Source organism: Dermochelys coriacea, chromosome 3, assembly GCF_009764565.3.
Source record: "Dermochelys coriacea isolate rDerCor1 chromosome 3, rDerCor1.pri.v4, whole genome shotgun sequence".
NCBI classification, from domain to species: Eukaryota; Metazoa; Chordata; order Testudines; family Dermochelyidae; genus Dermochelys; species Dermochelys coriacea.
The window spans coordinates 6,709,676-6,735,444 of NC_050070.1; the positions used below are offsets into that span (position 1 = coordinate 6,709,676).

Here is a 25,769-nt window from a genome sequence, read left to right on the forward strand (position 1 = left end):
AATAGGGAGATGCTGAAGAATTGACTCCCTGATGTTTGAATACCTGTTACTGATGGTCTTCAATAAAAGGCAACTAACAAGAGACATTTGGGATGAGCCAAGGATAAACCCTTTCCAAAGTGCAATCCATAACTAATACTGTGGTATAATTATGGTTTGCAGTACTGAAGTTCTTAAAGAGCTTTGCCTTTGAAGATTTAATTACCAGGTGTAACTTGGGATTGATCCTGTATCACCTAAGGCAAGGTTTCAATACATACAGTGATGGGGAGTGGGTGGTAGGGGAGAGAAGAGGAGTTTGGGGCTAAGGTATGGGGGAGGAAGTAGGGACTAGAAAACTGGGAGGGGTTGGAAAATGTGAGGGTAGCAGAGGAAATTGGGGGTTTAGGAGTGGGGGCCTGTCAACCCTGAATTTTCCCCTTCTGTGTGTGTGCTAGGATCTGGGGGAAGCCCTACCCCTCTCCAGGGGTTTGAGCCCCTCTTCCTTCCCTTCCATGTGAGCTGGGGTCTGGAGTTTGTGGAATGAAGACAACACAAATTTAAACAACTATTCATTTGGATTTCAGACAAATATACATCATTGCTGGGTGGGGTGGGGAGGCTGACCAGGGTGTGTGCGGGAGTGGCCCGGTTTGGATGAAGAGCAGATTGGGTGGACCTGTGGCATGGCTGGAGAAGCCTGGCCGAGGGTCAGGAGTTCTAACTGGGATTAGGCAGTGGGAGCAAGGGGCCCAGCTCAGTGTGCAATTTGGGCTACACACTTAATGTCACGTCTACACTATGGGGACTATAATGACTTAGCTACGCTGACGTAACCCCATAGCATAGACGCCATCTACTCCAGTGGAGGGTTTTTTCCCCTGTCACTGTAGGAACACCCATATCCCCAAGCAATGGAGCTAGGGTGACAGAAGCATTCTTCCACTGATCTTGCTGCATCTACACCGGGGTTAGGTTGGCATAGCTACTGTGCTAGGGGTGTGGATTTTTCACACCTCTGAGCACTGTAGCTATGTTGACTTAAATTAAGTGTAGACCAGGCCTAAGATAGTGTGTGACCTCCCAGTAAATCGAGGCCAGTATTATGTCTACAAAGCAGCATATAGCAGGAGACAAGCAAAGAGCAACTTCTTACACATTTATGGCTTCTACAGTGCTAACTAATGGCTTAATGGAACTGGAATGGGAGGGGGACCTGGAAATGTGTGGGGGGGAGGGCCGAGTGGTAGCTACATGTTGCAGGGAATGGTGGGGTGGGGCGCAGAGAAGGAGAGACACACCAGTATCTTTCATGCTTAATGTTATTGTAACAATCATATAATAAAAATGGACATAAACCATGAATGAGATTTCTCTCACTGGCCCTGTTAGCAACTACACATTGCTCAATAGCTTGTCTCTCTCACTAACAGAAGTTGGTCCAATAAAAGATATTACCTCACCCACCTTGTCTCTTTAATATCCTGGGACTGGCATGGCTACAACAACATTGCATACACATGACAAACATTTCAAAGCATGACCATTACGCCCATTCCACTATAACAAAATCTACAGGAGGGTGATTGAGGAATCACATAACAACCGTGTGGCCTAGTGGAGAGACCACTGGACTGGGACTATTGCTAGCTCTGCTACTGGCCTGCTGGGTGACCTTGAGCAAGTCACTTCATCTCTCTGTGCTTCAGTTTCCCATCTGTAAAATGGGGATACTGATGTAAAGTTCTTTGAGTTCTACTGATGCAAAGCAGCACAATATAAAAGCCAGGTTTTTTTGACTATTACCTAGCCCCAGTAGCATATCAACTACCAACCTTGCTGAGAACAACTGTCTAAATCACCTCTAATTCCTGCCAACAAACATTTCTCTTTTCTGTTTAAAAAATTAGGCAATTAAATGGCAAAAAACTCTGTTAATGCAGAATAAAGGTTACCTGGTGATGCTTGTATCCTTCCAGAATGTCAACTTCAGCAAAACTCAAACCGCTGAAAGCCAGGAACTACACAATTAAGATAAATGCCCATGCAACCTTAACTCTAACCTCTTTGAGCAATACCTCACTATGCCCATAACACACACATTCTCACTTTGTCTTTTCACTATACTGGACAGGAGATACCTGCACTGGACCTATGCTGAAACATTGACCCTTTCCCCCCAAGAGAGTACCACACTTGTAAAATTTAACAATCACTTCATACCCTTTTGCAATACCTTCACATGTGCACACAGGATATGACCTAAACCTACACTTTTTCTTACCGATCATTAAATCCATGGCCTGCTCTCATATCCCATATCTCACTACTGACAAATACCTCTGGCAAGACGACTCCAGTGCCTGCATACAGACACAACCTACACAATTCTGTATTGAATGAGGCAGACTGGAATCTCATGGTACATACGAGCCTCTTTCACTTGATAACACACACATGGGAGTACTCAGACCCAGATCTCATATCATAATTGCAGCTCTTCCAAGTTGCTCCCACTTATTCCTCCACAATTCAATAGTTACATCTATCACAGTGAATGCAGTTGTACTTAATTTACCTTAATTGTACTTCCTGGTTTTCACAAGTTTGAATTTTGTTGAATTAGACATTCTGGAAGGGCACGAGCTAACACCAGGAGATCTTAACTCTGCATTAACAAAGTTTTTTGCTATTTAATTTGTTTGTAGATTAAGTTTCGAAGAAGAATTAAGCAAAGATACCTGAAATGACTGCAATTTTCCATGACCCATGCTCTTCTTTGGCTATCCTTTCTGCTTCCTCCATTAGCAACATACCGAATCCCTAGAGAGCAGGAAACGAGAGGGGAAGAAAATGATAAAATTATAAAAACAAGGGAAGGAAAAGAATAACAGCTTGAGTACTTGAGAAGAGCACAGCAGCAAACATTAACCTTTATAATGGTGAAACACTCAAAAGTTTCTTCAATGGATAGGTATAAACAGCAATTTTCTTTTAGAGTCTTTTCACATCTGACTGCTTCTTAGTGTCAAAGAACGCTAAAACCACGGATTTACTCAACTTGGTACAAGTCTCCTAGAACTAGCTGGAGAATAAGCTTCTCCTCCCCTCACTGACATTTCCTCTGTGCTCAGAAGAGGAGCAGAAAGTACTGTCTAGTGATCAGAACAAAGGAATGCAAGTCAGAATGACTGGGTTCTATTCCAGTTTTTCCAACAATTCATTGATCCTGAAGTAGTCATTTAAATTATGTGCCTCACTTTACCCACTCACAAAATAGATCTATTTCAGATATTTATATGGATCCTATCACCCTAGTATTTGAGTACCTGACAATCATTAATGTATTTATCCTCACAATATCCCCGTAAGGAAGGGCAGTGCTGTTATGACCATTTTACAGATGGTGAACTGAGGCAAAGAGAGACTAGGTGACCTGCCCTGGATCATGTAGGAAGTCTGTAGTAGAACAGAGAATTGAACCTGGGTCTCCCACAGCCCTGGACTATTCTTCCTACCTCATGTGGTACTGTGAAGCTTAATGTTTGTAAAGCATTGAGATGCTAAGATGAAAAGCACTGTAAAAGTGCACAGCAATCTCTTTGGGGCATGAACCATGCCTTCTTTTATGTTAATACACTTCCTAGCATAAAGTGGGTGCTACTGGAAGCAAATAAAATAGTGTTTCATTACAAAGGAAGAGCCCCTCCACACACAATTCTACAACATGTTTAGACTGTTCTGTAATGTCTTTGCTGCCTCTGCGTCACAGTTTGTGTATCATAGCCTGCTGCGTGGTGGGTAGAATAAAAATGAAGGGTAAACATTAGTTCTATGTTTTTGCTTTTTTAAATAACCTTATGCAGTTCAAGAGATTTTTAGTACTGAAATCTAAAATGAAATAGTCATAATGAGAATGTGATATCTTTTGTTGCGTCTTTATTTGTGGTAAGTATTGAAATGGAGCATATGTCAAAAATATTGTTACCACCCAATATAGGAGATTTCATCTTCAAGTTTTGTTTTTGAAAAATTTACATCAGTTTACATGCTTTGGTAAGATTCTTTAGTAAAATCTATCAGTCTTGCCTCATTGGTCAGTGCTGTGGAAAAATCCTTGACCCTAAAATATATTAAGGTGTAGGTGGAAAGGAAATACACTTTACTTGCTTTCTCACACTACTTCCTTCCAGTGACCCTCTCAGGAAAATTACATCCCTTTGCTACCCACAACATCTTTTGGCCAATTATGGGAAGAGTGTGAATTTGATCTTGTGCTGGTAAATTTTGAGCCTTTAGATCAAGCATAAAAAAAGAAAAAAGTAATCCATTTATTCTTTGCATCAGAAAGCCTCAGGACTGATGTTTTAAATTAACTTCCTTTTATTTAATAATCTTTTCCTGTGTAAATGCATTAGGATGCAACACTTTGTTTGACAGTGATGACCTCAGGCAGCGAGGCGGCAGCCATAAAAACAATGAACGCTTCGACTATAGAATAATTAACATTTCAAAACTTAGGGCAGAAAAAGTGGCCATCATAAGTAAAAAAGCAAAGAGAAAGAAAAATCAATTGAGATTTCATGGCATATGACGCGCTAATGCGCACTGTAGTAACGCTTACTTTGGTAGATTCAGAGGCACCAGTGCTCAAGATGTTAAGCAGAAAGAATTCTTCCCATCCCTGAATAGTAAAGTGCCCTGGTATGTACAATCTTTGATTAGGAGGAAAATGTTAGGTTGAAGATGTTTATATTTTTTAAAAATACCTTGTATGCATTTTATGTTTTTAGGACTGAATCATATACCCTTCAACTTTTCTTCTTTAACCCCACTCCTCACACCCTATCAGGTAGACAGATTAACCAAAATCTGAAAGCAATTCCTGCATCTGTGTGTTAGAGATGAATTAATCCCCTCAGTTCTCAGAGAGAGTGTAGGAACTATGGGTGTTCAGTATCTGAAGGCTGAACTAGTGTTACCATACATGAGCCTATATCAGAGGTGGGCAAACTACAGCCCGCGGGCAACATGCAGCCCGTGAGACTGTCCTGCCCAGCCCTTGAGCTCCTGGCCGGGGAGGCTAGCCCCAGCCCCTCCCCTGCTGTCCCCACTCCTCCACAGCCACGCAAGCAGCGTGGCTGGCTCCGGCCGGGTAGCGGGGCTGCAAGCTCCTGCCACTCTGAGGGGCATGGTAAGGCGGTGGGGGGGGGTTGGATAAGGGGCAGGGGAGTTGGGGGGGAGTCAGGGGACGGGAGGCAGTTGAATGGGGCAGAGGTTCAGGGGGGCCTGCCAGGGGGCAGGGGTGTGGATAGGGGGCAGGGGGTCAGTCAGGAGACAGGGAGCAGGGAGGGTTGGATAGGGGATGGGGTCAGGAGGGGGCAGGGGGTCTCGGGAGGGGGCGGTCAGGGGACAAAGAGCAGGGGCGGTTCGATGGGTCGGGTGTTCTGAGGGGGGCAGTCAGGGGGTGGGAAGTGGGCGGATATGGGGAGGGGACAGGCTGTTTGGGGAGGCACAGCCTTCCCTACCCAGCCCTCCATACAGTTTCGCAACCCCGATGTGGCCCTCGGGCCAAAAAGTTTGCCCACCCCGGCCTACATCATATGGATGTACAGCAATAGAGATAAAGAGCATACCCATGTTTTCAACCATGAGACAACCATAACTGCAAGTGCTCAAATACATTAGTGAAAGCTCACTGGTGGCAGGAATTTAATCTACGAATACAAGACGGGGATCAAATTCAATTCTGGTTCTGTTGCAGAAGATTATTCGTTTTGCCAGAAGCTGGGAATGGACGGATCACTTGAGGATTACCTGTTCTGTTCATTCCCTATGGGGCATCTGGCATTGGCCACTGTGGGACGACAGGACACTGGGCTAGATGGCCTTGCTTTGCTCAGACCCAGTTTGAGTGAGATGAGAATGAGATGGCCATTCTTAAGTTCTTATAAGAGTAACTGTATGGCCAGTCTCATCAAGTTTGTGACAAATTTTTCTTAGTCTTTCTAATAAAAAAGCTGGGCAGGATGGAGTATAAAAGACGACAATGAAGATTACTTAGGATACCTGATGCTGAAATTTGGAAGGATCACGACTGCTCACTGGAACCACACTACCATACACATGCAGTTCTCTAACGATGGAAACACCTCCCTTCAACTCAGGTCTGAATGACTCCTCTGAACACTTTCGCAAACGCAGAAGGCCAACCAGAATATCCTGTTCTGGATCTTCATAGGATAGGAAGGTCTCCCAGCCACCATTTGCCACATAGTCTCTTCGAACTAACTCAACCTATTCAAAGAGAACAAGCAAGGGGGAAGAGGAAAAGAAAATCCTGTTAAAAAATAATTCGGCAACATGTTGAATAGACCAAAACCAATTTCATGGATCCATAAACCGTTATGGGTCAGAAAAAGTGTGAAGTGCTTTCTTAAAGCCCAATTTCATTCTAGATGGATTTTAGCAGTAGATAAGAGCTGAAGGACCTACAATCGCATTTACCTAAAGACAAAATGTGTCATACTTCAGTGAAAAATGCATTTGTGGAGAGGATACCATTACTCTTCAGTGCTTAAAACTTCTACCCATAAGATATTTAGACAGTACCAAGCCAGCACAATAGCTCGGGGTTATAAAAGATAGAAATGGAAGATTGGATCTCTCTCTGGTAACTTCACCTCCATTGGTGCTTCAAGAGCATCACATCTAGCAGCTTCTCTCTCCAATCAAACATCTAAGGGCAAATTCAGACCTGACTACAATTGTATTGCTCTGGTTTCAGTACTGTTATACTTGCTGACAGCATGGGTGAATTTGGCCCCTAGTCTGACTGCTTTGAAAAGAAAGTCTCTTGCCAGCAATGTAATCTAGGTCTTCTAATTCGTAATAAACTGCTTCTTTCCGAAATTGTCAGTGACAGGTCTTCAAGCGATCATGAACTCTCCTTAATAAAGTGCCTTTCATCCATACAGATTCAAAAACACTTCATAAACATTTCTGACTGACTACATAACAAAAGTTAGGCTGATCTTTCCCACATCCATTTCCCTGCCAGTACAGTGCAGGATTGTTCCCTATAGTATTATGTACACTTTCTAGTGCTCTGTCCAGCCTGTTTTAAAAAGTCTCAAATTAAAAAGTCTCAAAGTAAATGGCTTTGAGGTGGGGTTCCCTCTGCACTCCTTCCTACTAATCATCTTTCTGGTAACATGATACACAGAAATGAATGCACTATTTGAAGACTTGATCACACAACAGCCAAATGGTGAGATTCTGTTACCTTTCTGCTTCATGAGATCAATATGCCTTTGTGTATGCAACTGAAAATTAAATGGGCCTTTCACTTACTACACCGATTAAGATTCCCTTAGCCTCATCTTAGTGTTGACGATCTGTGAAAAAGCTCAAATGGATCTTTGCATGTGTGCAGAATTCTCCAAGATTTCTACTATCATATAACACAATACAGTAAGGAGGGCCCAGATTCCTATCATGAAAATGAAGGTTACTTCGAGATGGACTAGGCAGCCAATGAGAAGGAATATGCAGAGGATCCTCATAGAAGAGCTAAAAGTTGATCCAGCAATCCTAATAGTATTTATATAGCACCAATAATATGATCAAAGTTTACTGAAAAATAAGAGGACAAGATTCTTAGGGAGGGGAAGGGATAGCTCAGTGGTTTGAGCATTGGCCTGCTATATCCAGGGTTGTGAGTTCAATCCTTGAGGGGGCCATTTAGGGGTCGGGGCAAAAATTGGGGATTGGTCCTGCTTTGAGCAGGGGGTTGGACTAGATGACCTCCGGTCCCTTCCCACCCTGATATTCTATGATTCCTCTGATCATTGCAAAAGTGCTTTGTGCAGGTTTAACGTGCGACTTCTCTCTCTCTCTCTCTCTCTCTTCCCCCCCCCCCCTTTTCACTGGATATGAGTCAGCAGTGTGCCCTTGTTGCCAAGAAGGCCAATGGCATTTTGGGATGTATAAGTAGGGGCATAGCGAGCAGATCGAGGGACGTGATCGTTCCCCTCTATTCGACACTGGTGAGGCCTCATCTGGAGTACTGTGTCCAGTTTTGGGCCCCACACTACAAGAAGGATGTGGATAAATTGGAAAGAGTACAGCGAAGGGCAACAAAAATGATTAGGGGTCTAGAGCACATGACTTATGAGGAGAGGCTGAGGGAGCTGGGATTGTTTAGTCTGCAGAAGAGAAGAATGAGGGGGGATTTGATAGCTGCTTTCAACTACCTGAAAGGGGGTTTCAAAGAGGATGGCTCTAGACTGTTCTCAATGGTAGCAGATGACAGAACGAGGAGTAATGGTCTCAAGTTGCAATGGGGGAGGTTTAGATTGGATATTAGGAAAAACTTTTTCACTAAGAGGGTGGTGAAACACTGGAATGCGTTACCTAGGGAGGTGGTAGAATCTCCTTCCTTAGAGGTTTTTAAGGTCAGGCTGGACAAAGCCCTGGCTAGGATGATTTAACTGGGACTTGGTCCTGCTTTGAGCAGGGGGTTGGACTAGATGACCTTCTGGGGTCCCTTCCAACCCTGATATTCTATGATTCTTACACTAAAGAGTTTACAATCTAAGGTACAGATCCTGCAATGAGCTCCATATAGGCAAAATCTACTCTCCTTGTAAGATAGAGCCTAAGTTAAAGACCCACTCATTATGCAGGTTTTATTAATTCGCAGCTAAAGAAAGGAGGTAGAAAATAATATTAACACAGCTAACCCAAAAGGTTTTAGATTTAAAGCTTCGTGAACTCTGGGCTTCCTAATTAAGGAAAAGCAATAAAATGAAAGAATGTGCTCCATTTATTATTTCTATTTCAGTAACAAGTACAACTCCTTTGTACTTTGTGCTGCCCAAACATAAACTGTCCTTGTCTAAAAAGACAAGATGACAAAGCTCGGGAGAAAAAATAGGATATAAAAATCTCCAACTTTAACAGAATTTTGTATAGTGCTCCTTTTCACAGTATCTAAGCATTTGCCAGATAAATTACATCTGCATAGCAAGGTCCGTAGTGGACTCCGTTGGGTCCTCTGCTCTGCCCTCTTCCCTAGGTAAACAGGAGGCTCTATGTGGGTTGAATATACAGCTAGACCTACATAATGTATATAAAAAGCTAATTTAAAGAAAATCTACTAAATTTCTACCTAATTGAGGTCAGAAGATGTAGGGATAAAGTGAGAGAGGCTAAAAGTCGAGTAGAGTTGGACCTTGCAAAGGGAATTAAAACCAATAGTAAAAGGTTCTATAGCCTTATAAATAAGAAGAAAACTAAGAAGGAAGAAGTGGGGCCGCTTAACACTGAGGATGGAGCGGAGGTTAAAGATAATCTAGGCATGGCCCAATATCTAAACAAATACTTTGCCTCAGTCTTTAATAAGGCTAAAGAGGATCTTGGGGATAATGGTAGCATGACAAATGGGAAGGAGGATATAGAGGTAGATATTACCATATCAGAGGTAGAAGCGAAACTGAAACAGCTTAATGGGACTAAATCGGGGGGCCCAGATAATCTTCATCCAAGAATATTAAAGGAATTGGCACCTGAAATTGCAAGCCCATTAGCAAGAATTTTTAATGCATCTGTAAACTCAGGAATAGTACCGAATGATTGGAGAATTACTAATATAGTTCCTATTTTTAAGAAAGGAAAAAAAAGTGATCCGGGTAACTACAGGCCAGTTAGTTTGACATCTGTAGTATGCAAGGTCCTGGAAAAAATTTTGAAGGAGAAATTAGTTAAGGACATTGAAGTCAATGGGACAAAATACAACATGGTTTTACAAAAGGTAGATCGTGCCAAACCAACCTAATCTCCTTTTTTGAAAAAGTAACAGATTTTTTAGATAAAGGAAATGCAGTGGATCTAATTTACCTAGATTTCAGTAAGGCATTTGATACCGTGCCACATGGGGAATTATTAGTTAAATTGGAGAAGATGGGGATCAATATGAACATCAAAAGGTGGATAAGGATTGGTTAAAGGGGAGACTGCATCGGGTCCTACTGAAAGGCGAACTGTCAGGTTGGAGGGAGGTTACCAGTGGAGTTCCTCAGGGATCGGTTTTGGGACCAATCTTATTTAATCTTTTTATTACTGACCTTGGCACAAGAAGTGGGAGTGTGCTAATAAAGTTTGCAGATGATACAAAGCTGGGAGGTATTGCCAATTCGGAGAAGGATCGGGATATTATACAGGAGGCTCTGGATGACCTTGTAAGCTGGAGTAATAGTAATAAGATGAAATTTAATAGTGAGAAGTGTAAGGTTATGCATTTAGAGATTAATAACAAGAATTTTAGTTATAAGTTGGGGATGCATCAATTAGAAGTAACGGAAGAGGAGAAGGACCTTTGAGTATTGGTTGATCATAGGATGACTATGAGCTGCCAATGTGATATGGCTGTGAAAAAAGCTAATGCGGTTTTGGGATGCATCAGGAGAGGCATTTCCAGTAGGGATAAGGAGGTTTTAGTACCGTTATACAAGGCACTGGTGAGACCTCACCTAGAATACTGTGTGCAGTTCTGGTCTCCCATGTTTAAAAAGGATGAATTCAAACTGGAGCAGGTACAGAGAAGGGCTACCAGGATGATCCGAGGAATGGAAAACTTGTCTTATGAAAGGAGACTTAAGGAGCTTGGCTTGTTTAGCCTAACTAAAAGAAGGTTGAGGGGAGATATGATTGCTCTCTATAAATATATCAGAGGGATAAATATAGGAGAGGGAGAGGAATTATTTAAGCTCAGCACCAATGTGGACACAAGAACAAATGGGTATAAACTGGCCACCAGGAAGTTTAGACTTGAAATCAGACGAAGGTTTTTAACCATCAGAGGAGTGAAGTTTTGGAATAACCTTCCAAGGGAAGCAGTGGGGGCAAAAGATCTATCTGGTTTTAAGATTCTACTCGATAAGTTTATGGAGGAGATGGTATGATGGGATAATGGGATTTTGGTAAGTAATTGATCTTTAAATATTCAGGGTAAATAGGCCAAATCCCCTGAGATGGGATATTAGATGGATGGGATCTGATTTACTATAGAAAATTCTTTCCTGGGTATCTGGCTGGTGAATCTTGCCCATGTGCTCAGGGTTTAGCTGATTGCCATATTTGGGGTCGGGAAGGAATTTTCCTCCAGGGCAGATTGGAGAGGCCCTGGAGGTTTTTTTGCCTTCCTCTGTAGCATGGGGCATGGTTGACTGGAGGGAGGCTTCTCTGCTCCTTGAAGTTTTGAACCATGATTTAAGGACTTCAATAGCTCAGACATGGGTGAGGTTTTTCATAGGAGTGGGTGGGTGACGTTCTGTGGCCTGCGCTGTGCAGGAGGTCGGACTAGATGATCAGAATGGTCCCTTCTGACCTTAGTATCTATGAATCTATGACTAAGGGAGACAGAAAAGAGATACGGGGGGGAGAGTAAAGGCAGTTTCCATCTGCCCTAGAGGTAAAACACTCACTTCTGAGTTAAGGTAGAATGTGTAGCAGAGTTTGCATTAGCGGTTGCCATTTTGTGAATAGATGACAGAGTTCAGTCTCCAAAGCTGTCCATCCAGCAAGAACATTCACTGGCAAGAACTTTACTAGACATTTTTTTTAAAGGCTATTAAGGCTATATTAGCACTACATACACTTCAAGGCCATTTTGAGAGCAAACAAATGCCTTGTCTACTACTAATGAGAAATGTTAGCAATTGATCAGGAACTCAGAAATAGCTTTGTAAATAACCAACTAATCATAAATATTTTTATTTCAATGGATTTTTAAAAACCAATTAAAAATAATTTAAAAAACCAGACACATCACGATTCTAAAATAGACACAACTTATTAACCTTCTACAAAAGGAAAGATGTTATATAATCTTAAGTGGTTTCAGTGACCAGATTTAATTATATTAGATCTACGATGACCTCTTCTATCAAGGAAATCGTTAATTTTAAAGGCAAGGAAAATATCACTGCATGTCATCAGATCAAATTATCAAATGCTATAGGCTGATGTTTTATTGCCCATTTGCTAAATTTTCAAATAAGCATTTTGGTGCTTTCTCCCATGTAGCTCCTCATGCTGGGGAGGAACTCCCTGTAAATATCTGCAAAACTTACTAATTACCCTCCTTCACAGTCTTCCTCAAAACTCATCTTTGCCAAGAGGCCTACAACAAGCTCGACAATAGCTAGGTTGCTGGTGTGCTGAGACTACTGCCTTTGATGCTGACAGATACCGTCTCCTTGTACTCCTCTGTCTCTATCTATCTGTTGTCTTATACATAGATTGTAGGCTGGTTTCTTTTGCTTAGTGTTTGTACAGTTCCTAGCACAACGAGTTCTCGGACCATAATTGGAGCTCCTAGGCATTACGATAGTATAAATAATAAATAAGTTGCTTTTCACACATTTTATCTCTAGGTTCCTATTGATATACATTTTTCTGAGATTCAGTGGCATGAGATTGTCATTATCTAGACCAGGGGTTGGCAACCTTTCAGAAGTGGTGTGCCGAGTCTTCATTTATTCACTTGAATTTAAGGTTTTGCGTGCCAGTAGTACATTTTAATGTTTTTTAGAAGATCTATCTCTATAGGTTTATATATTACATAACTAAACTATTGTTGTATGTAAAGTAAACAAGGTTTTCAAAATGTTTAAGAAACTTCATTTAAAATTAAATTAAAATGCTGATCTTACGCCGCCGGCCCACTCAGCCCGCTGCCAGCCCGGGGTTCCGTTCACCTAGTCTGGCAGCAGGCTGAGCGGGACCTGTGGCCGGGACCCCAGCTGGCAAGGGGCCGCGGCCGGGACCCCAGACCGGCAGCGGGCTGAGCGGGGCCAGCGGCCAGGACCCCAGACCGACAGTGGGCTGCGTGGCTCAGCCTGCTTCCTGACTGGGATCTCGGCCCTGCCCACATGGAGTGGGTACCTACCTTCTCCCTGGTTCTAGCCCATTCTCTTCTTCTCTCTCTGCACTGAGCTGAGGGTGGGAGTGCACTGAGCACAGGGCTGGGGTGAAGGAGTAAGCTGGGGGTTGGGGTGTAAGGTCTGGCCAGGTGCTAGAATGAGGGAGGGGGCTCAGGGTTGGGGCAGGAGGTTTGGGTGTGGAGTGCTTACCTGGACAGCTCCCATTTGGTGCGAGCGTACAGGTGGGAATGGGGTGTGTGTGTGTGTGTGTGTGTGTGTGCAGGTGTGCAGGAGCTCCTGTTTGGTGCTCAGGGTGGGGGGTGCAAGAGTCAAGGCATGGGGGGGCTGGGTATGTGTGGGGGTGCAGGAGTCAGGGCTAGGGGTCATGGGGGGATGCAGGGGTCAGGGCAGGAGGCTGGGGTGTGAGGGGTACAGAGGTCAAGGCAGAGGGCTGGGAGTGTGTGAGTGGAGTACAGGGGCCAGGGCAGAGGGCTGGGGGTGTGGGCTAAGGTCCTGGGGGTGCTCCCAGCCCCCTACCCAGAGAGGCTCATGGCACGGGAGCTGGAGGGGATATGCCCTGATTCCACTGCCCTTCCCCAAGGCCCCATCCCCATCTCTTGCCTGCCTCCTCCCCAGAGCAGCGAGCACGCTGCGGCTCCGCTTCTCCCCCTTCCGCTTCTTCCCCTTCCGCTTCTTCCCCTTCCGCGAAAGGGCCATCAGCTGATCGGCAGCAGGGAAGGAGAGGAGGAGGGGCAGGAACCCAGCACTCTGGGGGAAGAGGAGAGCTTGCCTGCCCTGCAGCAGCAGCCAGCAGGACCAAGCTTCTTCACCCTGCCCCCGTGAGGGGCGGAGAAGAGCAGACTGGGGCAGGCAAGATTTTTAATGGAACGCTGCTGCCTGCCAGGGTCCCAGCTGCCAGCCCCACTCAGCCCGCTGCTGACCTGGGTTCAACAGCGGGCTGAGTGGGGCTGGCGGCTAGGACCTGGCAGGCAGGCAGCAGCGTGCCATTAAAAATCGGCTCGCATACAGTCTTTGGCACGCATGCCATAGGTTGCTGACCCCTGATCTAGACTAAGGAGAGACAGTTTAATAAAAGAAGTGTTTGAGTATTAATAGCAGCATTGTTTTGAAAATGCTGTAGTGAGCTATTCACTAACTACCCATGGAGCTTACAACTCAAGATGCCTTAGAGCCTCTGATGACAGCACAGATGTCTGTGTGGAAGATATTTTGTGCAATGGCCAGAGGACAAGAAATAGGAAGACTGAGGGAGTGGCTGCATGTCCTGTTTTGCACTGAATCTTTGAGGCTAGTGCCTGAAGTCTAGTAGCAGTCAACAAAAATCTATGATAGAATTTATTTTGCATTATAAAATTTGTTTCTATAATGCATTTACCAGTGAGATGACTAGCTTTCTATTCCAGGGAACCCACCCAGGGCGCCCATCCCCCAGCCTCAACACAGCCTGCGGCCTGGACCTGCTGCGGCTGGGGCACCTCGATCTGCTGGGGCAGCACGGCAGGAGCAGTCTGGACCGAGCCGCAGCAGCATGGCCTGACCCCAGAGCAGCCCGGACCCAGATGCTGCCAGGGCAGCGTGGCACAGCCAGAGAAGCCCGGACCAGCCCGGAACTGCAGCCGCAGAGCTCCTGCGGCAGGGAGAGGCGCCTCTCCCCCGCAGCCCAGGTACTGCTGTGGGGAGAGAGGGCTGGGAGAGTCCTCTCTCCCTGCCTTAGCCCTGGAGCACCCTCCTGCACCCCAAACCCCTCATCCCCAGCCCCACCCCAGACCCTGCACCCCCAGCCAGAGCCCTCCCAGCCCTGCACTCAACCCTCTGGCCCAATCCTGAGCCCCTCATCCTCGGCCCAAAGCCCACACCTGCAGCCGGAGCCCTCACACCCCTGCACCCCAGCCCTGAGCTCCCTCCCACACTCCGAACCCCTTGGCGCCACCCCCACCACATGCATTTTGTTATGTGCACCCATCTGAAGATGATACGTCACACATCACCTTCATATTGGTGCACATAACACAATTCATTCTGCACATGGGTGGGAAAAATTAGAGGGAACACTGGTTACCATCCATTTTTGTGAACAGCTTTAAGATCCTAGACTGAAGGGCACTATATAAGCATCATCCTCTAAAAAGATTTACATCCATATGTATTTGCTGGTTACACTTTATTGTGGCTTATTGATTTTATTATTTTTATTTGTTTTAGATAGCAACCACATTTTATTATAATATTGTAGTTATTGGTAGACTTGCAAAAATAGAGAATATATATACACATTATACAACCTCAACCAATTAAATTTTTTTCTGTTCAACCTACAAGTATTGTGCTTTTTATATTTTCTAAATACACTTTTTGCTAGAAAAAAGAAAGGAATGGGGGCAAAGAGTGGCGACAGCTGAGTCAACTGGGGATTCTGATACTGCAACAGGAATACTGAAATACTGGTGGCTATCGCTAGGTTATTGAACATGGTGGTACATAAGTTTCAGCATGTGAACATATTTTCTTAAACAACAAACATACAAATCTGCTGTGAAAATGGATGAAAAACTGGAGCCAGCTACACAGGCCTGTTGCAGAATTGGCTGCACAACTGAGTCCCAACTCCTTCATACCAAATGTTTCACAGAGAGTCACCTCTGAAGCAAGCTCCCTGGGAAGCAACAAGTCTCACCTGGTATGGTCTCACTTTATGATGAATCTCTTGTATTCCAACCTCTCTTGTCCTCACATCACGACACTAGGGAAAGAGGAGAGAAAAATTACATACAACAGAGGAATACATGCAGCTCAAACACATTAAGATTTCCAATCACCCCATGGGCTCAAAATTAAGTTGAAATAGCCTGTCTTACACTGGTAGAATTTGAATAAATAGACTTCAAAATAAAAATGCTCACCGAGCCGTCCCTAATGTACCTTAGAAAAAGAACTTTGTGCTAAATGTAAAAACATGCTGACAAAAATCAATTCAATGAGCAACCATTAAACCTCATGAGAAAAAGTACCATTTGATTTGCAAGTAGTAGCGCTTGGGGGGAAAAGTCAAAAGATATAGAAGAGCAAGAAAGACTTAACATTATTATAGATTCTAAGGCCAGAAGGGAACATTGCGATCTTCTAGTGATTCTAGTCTGATCTCCTATATAATAAACCACAGGCCATAGAACTTCCCCACAATAATTCCTAGAGCAGATCTTTTAGGAAAATTTTAAATTAAGATTGGACATTGTTAGTGATAGAGAATCCACCATGACCCTTGGTAATTTGTTCCAGTGGTTACTCTCACTGTTAAAAATGTATGTCTTATTTGCAGTCTGTCAGGTCCTTTACCAGAGAGATCTAGAATTGGAAAAATCTAACCTAATGTGCCAGAGATACTCTTGAGCAGGCAATCTGTAAATCTGGGTAACTGATTTTTAATGACAAAATCGGCATGTGACACATCTGAATATCAGAAGGTAGAGAGTTAACTCTCTGGTCAAGTGTCCCACAGATGTACAGGATGGACTAACTGTGAGAGGTTTGGGACCAATGGTCCAAGGCATCAGAGAAAAGCCAGGGAACTTTACAAAACTTTACAGCTCCTTGGTAGTCTGAGGGAACAAGAGACAGAACTCAATGATTGTAGCTTGCACAAGTCTTTTGTATCTCTTCTTGTAACTAGTGCAAACCAAGCTTCATGAGAGAAGTCTCAAGGAGAAAAACTTTTCTGAAGACAGACTGTTTTCATAGCACAAATAAGAAAAACCATGAAAATCCTAAGTCAAGCCTAAACCCACATGGAACTTGATTTCCAAGGCATCCAAATGACTCTACCTGCATCCCAACACCCCCTAAAATGCTTTAAAAAAAATAATCAAACTCAGACTATATTATATACAGTGAAATAATTTAACCTTGGTATGACCATAAAAACTGGCATGCTTTATCTTTATATGGTGATTATGCTAAATCTGGACTTCTTTACGGTATATGCACAAAATCTACTTTGCTTTACAAATCCCTGACTTGACAAACAGCATGCAGAAGACAGACAATTCCACGATCTTCATTAAGGGCCCTAGTCCTGAGAGGGCACACCATTTTTCAGGACTGTGCCCTCTATCTCTTTGCCCCAATCAGTAATCCAAGTATTATTAGTCACAGAGACAGAACGAAGAGGGAAAGCTGAAATTGTCAAGAGGGCAGAGGTGAGGAGCCTGGGCACCCTCTAATTATGAACCTACATACCTAAAATACCTAGGTTTCTTGTGGAAATTCAGTCCCAACTATCATGACCCTTAAAAAAAAGCTGTTTATTTATAATGTTATACCTCCAGTGGATACAAGGAAAATTCACTGGTATCTTGTAGTTCATGTGATAATGTGACAAACTGTTTTGGTTGCTCACTCTACCAGCTGCCAGGCTTCTGCCCCAGTAAATTCAGACCTATAGTCATCCGCACAGTAGAAATGTTTAGAGATTCAGTTCTTTAAAGGGTAGCCTGCCACGGAAAACAAAATTGGGTTTGAGGCCCCTTTTTTTGCTTTATTATGTATGAAGGAGATTTTTCCCCCCACCTACAATTTTTTTTAATTCTTAGAAATAGCTGGAATATTAAGTTTCATCACCATATCTATTTTTACTGGAAGTGTTCCGTGGAAGGTTTCTCAACCCTACTGCGGAGAATAAAGATACTAAATCCTTTACAAAGAGCTTTTCTTCTAACTGTTAGATGTTTGAGTTGAATAAATTTTTTTAAAAGTTGTAAACAGTCTGCATAAAAAACGTCCCTCTCTCACTTTAGAAATGTCCTTAGTAGACGAGATGTCACAAACCTCCTAGTTCTCTGGTCATCCTGTGTCTTGCAGGGAAAATCTAAATTTTTAATGAAGAAATCAAGCAAAACTTCAGCTCTTTTGGAAAAATCTTTGAGGTATTCTTTACCTATCAGAAAATGAACGAAAAAAAGGACAAAACCCCAATATTTTTCTTTGCAGGTCATCTTTAGTTGAGCAGCAAATCTGGCTCCTATAGTTCACACTCCTCTCATTTTGCCATTTTTCTCCTTCTGTTCACAAACACAATCAGTCGCACAGTGTAGTCAGCAGGGAGCGCCTCCTGGGCATAAGGTTGCTGATCTTTTACCTGTGTCCCTAGATCCTTCATCCTGGCCAAGGCAAGTTCTCTCAAGTTACCATGCTCCACTCCTGAGCTGACCAGCGGCATTGGGATATCCCTATACAAAGGGGAAAAACAAAATCTTTATACAACAATATTCATAAAATATAAGGCCAGATGGGCCACAACCATCATCTAATCTTAAATCCTTTGTTATGCAGGGGGTATCTGAATTAATGCCTGTTTCAAAGCCCAGTAGCTTTGGCTGAACTAGAGCATGGCCAAGCCAATTAGCAACTGGAGGTAGTGAGGAGGAAAGAGTTACATGCTTGGTTTTTACAGCAGGAAAGGACTTTTTACATGCTGGGAAATAGGCTATTTATGTGTTTTTATTCTCATATTCATCATACTCAAGAACTGGAAAAAGGAAAATTCTGTTTTACGTGTGAATTTCCATTCTAGGACCCTCCATGTCAGAGAGTCTTCACAGCAAGCATTGGTATATTCTCCAAAAATCCTGGATATAACAATTGTAACTACCTCCTAAAATTCAGTAAAGATGCAAACAAGTTTGTAATAACCTAACATCATAAGAGGTCAGTATAATAATTATGAATACCATTTTTGCATAAATATTGAGGTCTTTCTACCACAGAAGATAATGCTGTAATGATAGATTTCAGTATTTCCACTTGAAATATTGATTTCCTCATGAACTTGTTGCCACAAACAATCTTGTGCCCTTACCAAAATATCTGACTCTGAACTGAATATCTGAACTGAAATATCTGAACTGGTTCTAGCTTTCCAATGTGTAGAAGATGGACTACTATATCCTTCATCTTCTGATGCTATTAAGAGCCCGTAGATAATGTTGATTTAATTTACTTTACTTTACTTTGGGGAAAGGATAAGCTTGTCCTTGGGGCAGTAAGTTCTATTGAATATCCTTCAGTAATTATTTCTGAGGTGGCTCAACCCCAGACCAGGGCTCACCTTGAAGCATTCCTCATAAAGGGGAGGAATCTGCCTAGGCTTTAGAACCTCAAAAAAAATCAAAAGAAACTTTTGGAGTTGGGCAGTTTTCAAGAGAATATCAGCTTTGGTCTTCCAACTCTCGAGGCACCAATGGCCTCCTCCTGATGAGTAATCTTTAAATTGAACCTGGAGGAGCAGCACTTCAGAGGAAAAACCTGCTGAGATAAGGCAGTCTGAAGATGCTCGCACCAGAAGAAGGGAAGGGACTTATTCCCTTGTCTAAAGCCTCAATGGCTGTTTTCTGTCTATGCTTCCAGAAAAGATTACCAGCAGAGTATTTGGAAGGAGATCAACCTGCTTTTCCACTTTTTTGGCTGGAGTTGGCACTGCAGTTGCCATGGGACATGTCTTTGGAAGTTTTGAATGTACAGCATATCAGCCAGGTGAAGAATTAGTCCTGAAAAAAAGTGCTAGGAAAACTGAGAATGGGTGTGTGAGGGAGTGTGCATGCTAACATCAGCCTCCCAACTGAGTATCTCTAGACCTGCACAATAACAGACTGCAGCCAATACTCTCAAGGCTGAGGCTGCTGCATCTAAGTTCAGTTTGATGATGAATACCATGAAAAAATGGTAGTTAGTCTGCAGAAGAGAAGACTGAGGGGGGACAAAACAGTTTTCAAGTACACAAAAGGTTGTTACAAGGAGGAGGGAGAAAAATTGTTCTAGTTAACCTCTGAGCATATTAAGTCTTTTAAAGATGACAGAAAGACAAGCCTGCTAGCCACGTGCATTACCAAATCCTGCTAACTTTCTGCATTTATTTTAGAGAAAGAGACAAAAAAATTAAAAAGTGAACTATCAATAGAGTATTAAACTGTACAACGTAGTACAGTTTGATCTCAAAACCTGGTTTAAACAAAGTGATCAGAAGTTAGTACCAGCTGACAGCTGGCTGGTGACCTTTATGAAATTTATTCACAGGTATCAATCCAGCTCCTTAAGAATATGTGTCACAAAAGCCACCATTAACAGTCACCATTTTTGGCAATCTCAGCACAGACATCCAGGCCTGAATGAGCCACAGAGACTCTCAATGTGACGGGTGGTCACTGCAAGGAAGAGGAGAAGTACATTGGCAGAAAAGAGGACAAGGGAAAGCTTGCACTGCTGCTGCCCATGCTATGCCCATTCTGTAGAGTTAGGACTTCAGGCTCCAGGGCTCTCATTCCATTCCAATGCCAAACTCACTTTAAATAAATTTTGTAACACTTTTACCAGTATGAGGGTGTTGCACCAGAAGCCTTGAGAATATTATTTTCTGCCCTTATTTTGTTTGCGATACATTAGCACATTTTATAAAGCAGAAAGGGCTCTGAAAAATTCCTCAAATCTGACTCTCTCTCACACCAAAACCAAGGCAAATGCAATTAGCGAGCCAGTTAATTTATTCATCTGATTTCTTAGAGTAAATAAAGCATCATAGAACTAAGATAACAGACTTCAAACAGCTTCAATTAGAAGTAATGAGCACTTCACATTGAGTCTAAAGGACTGAGTAGAGAACAGTATTTTCATCTGGGCATGTTAGAGCTAAGGCAATAATCTGACTGACTGCCTATTTCTTCCAATTACGGAGCAGCTCCAAAGGGCCAGGCTGTTGTGTACTTCCCAACAGGAACACAAATAAAACTAACTGATATCTTCTAGCACTAGGTCTATAGCAGGGGTGGCCAAAACACAGCTCGCAAACTGCATGTTGCTCTTTTACAGTTAAAGTGCAGCTTGCAGAGCCCCCCAGACCCTCCATTCTCTGCCTAGCAGATGGGGATTTACCACCTCCAACAGTTTGAGTCACACCCCCACCTTACCTTCAGCAGCCCCTCTTTGCAGCTCCCAGGTGTTAGCTCCATGTGGAGAGGCAGCGGTAAACAACTGGGAGTTGCAGGGAGGGGCAGCAGCCAAAGCAGTGGCTCTCCCTGCAGTTCCCAGTTGTTTGCCGCTGCCTCTCCCCACGGCCACAGCTCCCAGCTTACCAGCTCCAGCAACTGCTGTGCAGGGAGGGGGCCTGGCAACACCATTTAACCAAGCAGAGCCAGCAAACCCTGGCAAAAATAGGGAGGGGGGCGGGAGAGACATGACCCCACATGCTCCTCCCATGCATCATCTCTGGCTTCTGCCCAGTGGGGAGGGAGGTCTCAGGGCTTTAGCCTTATGGGAGGCACTTGCCAGGGCTCAAGACTGAAGCACCGCTCCTGCTGAAACCCAGAGATCCCCTCCCCTTGGGGCTGAAGCCCTAAGCCCCCGCAGAAGTACTCTGCGGAGGCTGAAGCCAAACACCCTGTGGGGGCTTGAAGCCCCAAGCCCCAGCAGGTACCTCCCACAGGGCTGAAGCCCCGAGACCCTGCTCCCCATGGGGCTGAAGCCCTGAGTCTCTGCAGGTGTGCCCTGTGGAGGCTGAAGCAACACACCCTGCGGGAGCTGAAGTCTCAAGGCCAGCAGGTACCACCCCCGGGGCTGAAGCCCCGAGATCCCCCTCCCCATAGGGCTGAAGCCCAGTACCCTGGCAGGTGCCTCCTGCAAGGCTGAAGGCCCTGAGACCCGGCAGGCACACCCTGGCACTCAAATGTCTGAAGATAGTCATATGCGGCTTGAAGGGCCAGTAAATTTAGCCACCCCTGGTCTATAGCAAAACCCAGTGTGGAGACTTTGCCACCTTTGGAACACTGATATGGTAAATAAGACATTGTAAAGAAATAAAAAATAAGCTTCCACAGCAACACATATCTGATCCGCTCATTTGCATATGGGGAACAGACAATAATTCACAATCTCTAATCAGCATACTAACATATGGAAAATTAGTATTTTGTGGCAGTGACAGAGGAAAATAGGTCTCCCATCCTCCCTTTAATCCAGATTAGAATATATTTGTTTACATAGCTGGGGATGGCTGTATGGATCAAATAGCTGCACATTCTGGATAGCCCAAGGACAAAGCATCAGGTTGAAGATGCCAGGACTTTTTAAAATTCTGAAACAAAATAATGGTAAAATCCGGGATACCAGAGCTAAAATCTTGGCCACACTGAAATTATTAGGAGTTTTGAGATTGACTTCAAGGGAACTAGGATTTCACCCTTTATATTTAGGCAGTTTGGATTGCCTAGGAAGGCAGTGTGAGCCAGTGGACAGAGACACAGCTAGCAATGTAGACATCTAGGTTTTATTCTGGATTGCCATTGACTTGCTGTGTGGTCTCGACCAAATCATTTAACCTGTGCGTCTCAGTTTCCCCATCTGGAAAATGGGGGTAATACTTACAGAGGATCATCCGGGATTATCAAGTCCAGTGCCCAGCTATTGCAGGCAATTCTATTGCAGGCGATCCCATTCATAAATTTATCAAGCTCCATCTCCAAACTAGTTTGGATGTTTGCCTCAACTACTCCTCTAAGGTTCTTTGAGATGCTCAAGTAAAAGACGCTCTAAGTGCCAGTTACTATTTTCATCATTTTGCATCTTTTCATGGACACCAACAAATCATTCAGCAATCCTTTTTTTAACCTCACCCATCTATATAAATTCTTACGTAAACATCATAAACATCTGAGCACTTCCCATAATTGTGACGTGTGCACAAAGATATAATCTCTCTTCCCACTAGTCAGTAGTAAATGGATTTAATTTTTTTTGTACTCTTCCTCCCCCACCCCTTTCAAAATCTAGTGTTATTGAGGGATATCTTGGTTAAAGATGTGGGTTTTGCATTTTTGCCTGGAAGGTGTTGCAATTCATCTTTATCTCTTTTGGGACTAAGTTCCAGATTCATGGGCCAGTCACTGAGAAAACTCAGTCTCCTACACACTAGGTTCACTTTTGGAGGTTGACAGTTCAATCACATTCCATTGGAATGATGGTCGCAGGAGGTCCTGCTCACAATATTAGGAGGTTCCTCAAGTAACATAAGCCACATCCATAGAGGACTTTTAAATTGAGGGATGAAATCTTGATTATGACCTCAGTATTCTTCAGGAAGCTAGTGCATCAAGCAGAGCACCGAGGGGAGATGAACTCTCCAGACGTGGGCTGTTCAGCAGATGGCCTGCTGTGTTGTAAACTAGCTAGATTTCTTTACGGTTGGCAGTTTCATTCCCGAGTATGGAGCTTTGCAATAATAACGCCTAGAGGTCATAAATGGGTGAATCATGGTGTCTGTGTCTGAGTCATCAGAAAGGGGTGAAGTCTTATTATAGAAAAGGATTTTTTCCATGGTCATGGCTTTGTGGATATCCAGAAGCAGTGAGGAGTCCAGGGGAATACTGAAGCGCTTAGCAGACACCCCTTAAGGTAGGTTTCCTCTTCCCTATTAGCATCCCCCCTTTTTCCCCCTGCCCCAGGATTCAGCTTCAGCTTCCTGCTCTTCATACATACTGCTCATTTCAACCAGATCCTTGGAGAGATAAGAGTTGATGCTGATTGCATACTATTGCCATTTCCATCCATTCTGCTTATCAATCTCCCCGAATGACATCATACAGATGTAGAAGATGGGAGAGAGGACACATCCCTGAGGGACAATGGATGAAAGATACAGAGATGGAAGAGCAGGTGCCAATCAATTCTCTGGACACAGTTTGAATAGAATGAATAGAGCTACCTCAGGGCTTGTCTACACTACAAAATTAAGTTGACTTTATCTAATTCAACCTCGAGCCTCCAAATTAATTAAGTCGATTGTGTGTGTCCACACCATGCTCATTATCTTGATGGAATGCGTCCTCACTAGCAGCGCCTGCATCGATGCACAAAGCAGTGCATCGTGGGTAGCTATCCCAAAGTGCAACTTGCCATAGTGTGTTTTGGGAAGTTTGTGCAATGCCTCATGGGACCAAAACATTGTCGCAGGGGAGAATGGGAACATTGCGTTGGCATCCCATGATGCAATGTCCTCCCTCTCTCATATCAACGGCAAACAACCCAGTGGTTTTCATGCCTTAAAACTGCCACGCGTACGCCATAACCCCAGAAGCATAGAGCCTGGATAGTTGTGCACTCTTGCTGTGAGCATCTCAAACACCTTGCACCTTCTCCTGCAGCATTTCTAGAGCTGAAGTAGGGTCCGCCACACGGAACATAGCTAAGTCCTACAAGTAGCCCTGCTGCAAGCCATTGAAAAAAAACAATTCACAGTTGCAGCTGGCAGTCACAGAGCAGCTGCCCGCTTCTGGTCCTGTGAAACAAGCACTGATTGATGGGACTGCATCGTTTTGCAGGTATGGGATGATAAGCAGTGGCTGCAGAACTTTCGAATGCAGAAGGCCACCTTCCAGGAACTTTGTGCAGAGCTTTCCCCTGCCCTGCAGTTCAGCAACACAAAAATGAGAGCTGCTCTGACAGTGGAGAAGCGAGTGGCAATCGCTATTTGGAAGCTTGCAATGCCAGACAGTTACCGGTCAGTGAGGAATCAATTTGAAGTACGTAAATCAACCATTGGAGCTGCTGTGCTCCAAGTGTGAAGGGCCATTAATTGACTTCTACTAAGGGTAGTGAGTTTGGGAAATGTGCAGGACATAGTGGATGGTTTTGCAGCGAAGGGGTTCCCTAATTGCGGTGTGGTGATAGATAGCACAATATCCCCATCTTGGCATCAGACCACCTTGCCAAAGAGTACATAAACCAAAAGGGGCACTTTTCAGTGGTGTTGCAAACACAGGTGGATCACAGGGGGCGTTTCACCAACATCAACGTAGGATGGTCGGGAAAGGTTCGTGACACGTGCATCTTTAGGAACTCGGGTCTGCTCAAAAAGCTGCAATCCGGGACTTTCTTTCCAGACCACAAAATGAACGCTGATCATGTTGAGATGCCTATAGTTATCCTGGAGGACCCAGCCTACCCTTTGCTCCCATGGCCCATGAAGCCATACACTGGCTGTCTGCACAGCAGTAAGGAACAGTTCAACTATAGGCTCAGCAAACATAAGTAAAGAGGGAGAACAGAAAAAAAAAGTTAGCCTTGAGGAAAAGAGATTGTAAAGTGGAACGGGAGAAACATTTGCAGCTGTGTAACATAACACCGCATTCGATATCATCAAAGGTCTGAGAATGGGCGCCTTCTGTTCTTTGTATCCTCCCCCTGAGTTAAGAGAAAGGGATAATGGACTTTTCTTTCGCACCTCAGGGAACGCTTCCAGGAGGGTGATTCTGCGCCAGGAGATGTTGGCTGGCTGTCCACCAGGGTATGCAGAGGGACTCTCTCCTCCTGCTTCTGTTCCTGCAGTTCAACTAGACGTCTCAACAAGTCTGATTGGTCCCTCATAATCTGAAGCATCTCATCCTGCGCCGCACACTCAGTCTCATGGAAAGCTTTTCTGCTCTCCATGTCCACGTTCATGTTCAACTTCTCAGACAGTAAAATCCTCCGTGCTCTCAGCCCTGCGTCAGCTGTCTTGTTGACGTTCATTATCTCAGTGAACATATCCTCCCGTGTTCTCTTTCTCCTCCTAATCAGAGGAAGTCCTGTTTCAGGTGTTGATGACATGCTGAAGGACACATTTCCAGCTGTGAGTCATGGAAAAAAAGAAAGGGGCCATTGTATATGCATAAAATGTTTCCATAGCAAGGCCGTTTTCATTAAAAAAAACAAATAAAAAAAAACACTTATTACACTAGGTGCAAGCCATAACAATCAGAATCTGTAACCATTCACTGCGCCATTTTGCTGTTCCAGCCATGGTGAGTAGCCCACCGCTCTGAGTCA

The 25,769-nt window shown here is 44.0% G+C and overlaps 1 protein-coding gene across 2 annotated transcripts in view; it reads right to left on the bottom strand.

The window, feature by feature from the left end:
* ELP3 (elongator acetyltransferase complex subunit 3) overlaps positions 1-25,769 on the bottom strand; it is a 154,235-nt gene that overhangs the window by 42,817 nt on the left and 85,649 nt on the right. For both annotated transcript variants that reach the window (XM_038397962.2, XM_038397963.2), the window contains exons 11-14: positions 18,058-18,148; positions 15,601-15,666; positions 6,049-6,276; positions 2,721-2,802 (exon numbers count right to left, since the gene is read on the bottom strand). In XM_038397962.2, the coding sequence (XP_038253890.1) occupies positions 2,721-2,802; positions 6,049-6,276; positions 15,601-15,666; positions 18,058-18,148 (467 nt within the window). The remainder of the gene's footprint in view (positions 1-2,720; positions 2,803-6,048; positions 6,277-15,600; positions 15,667-18,057; positions 18,149-25,769) is intronic.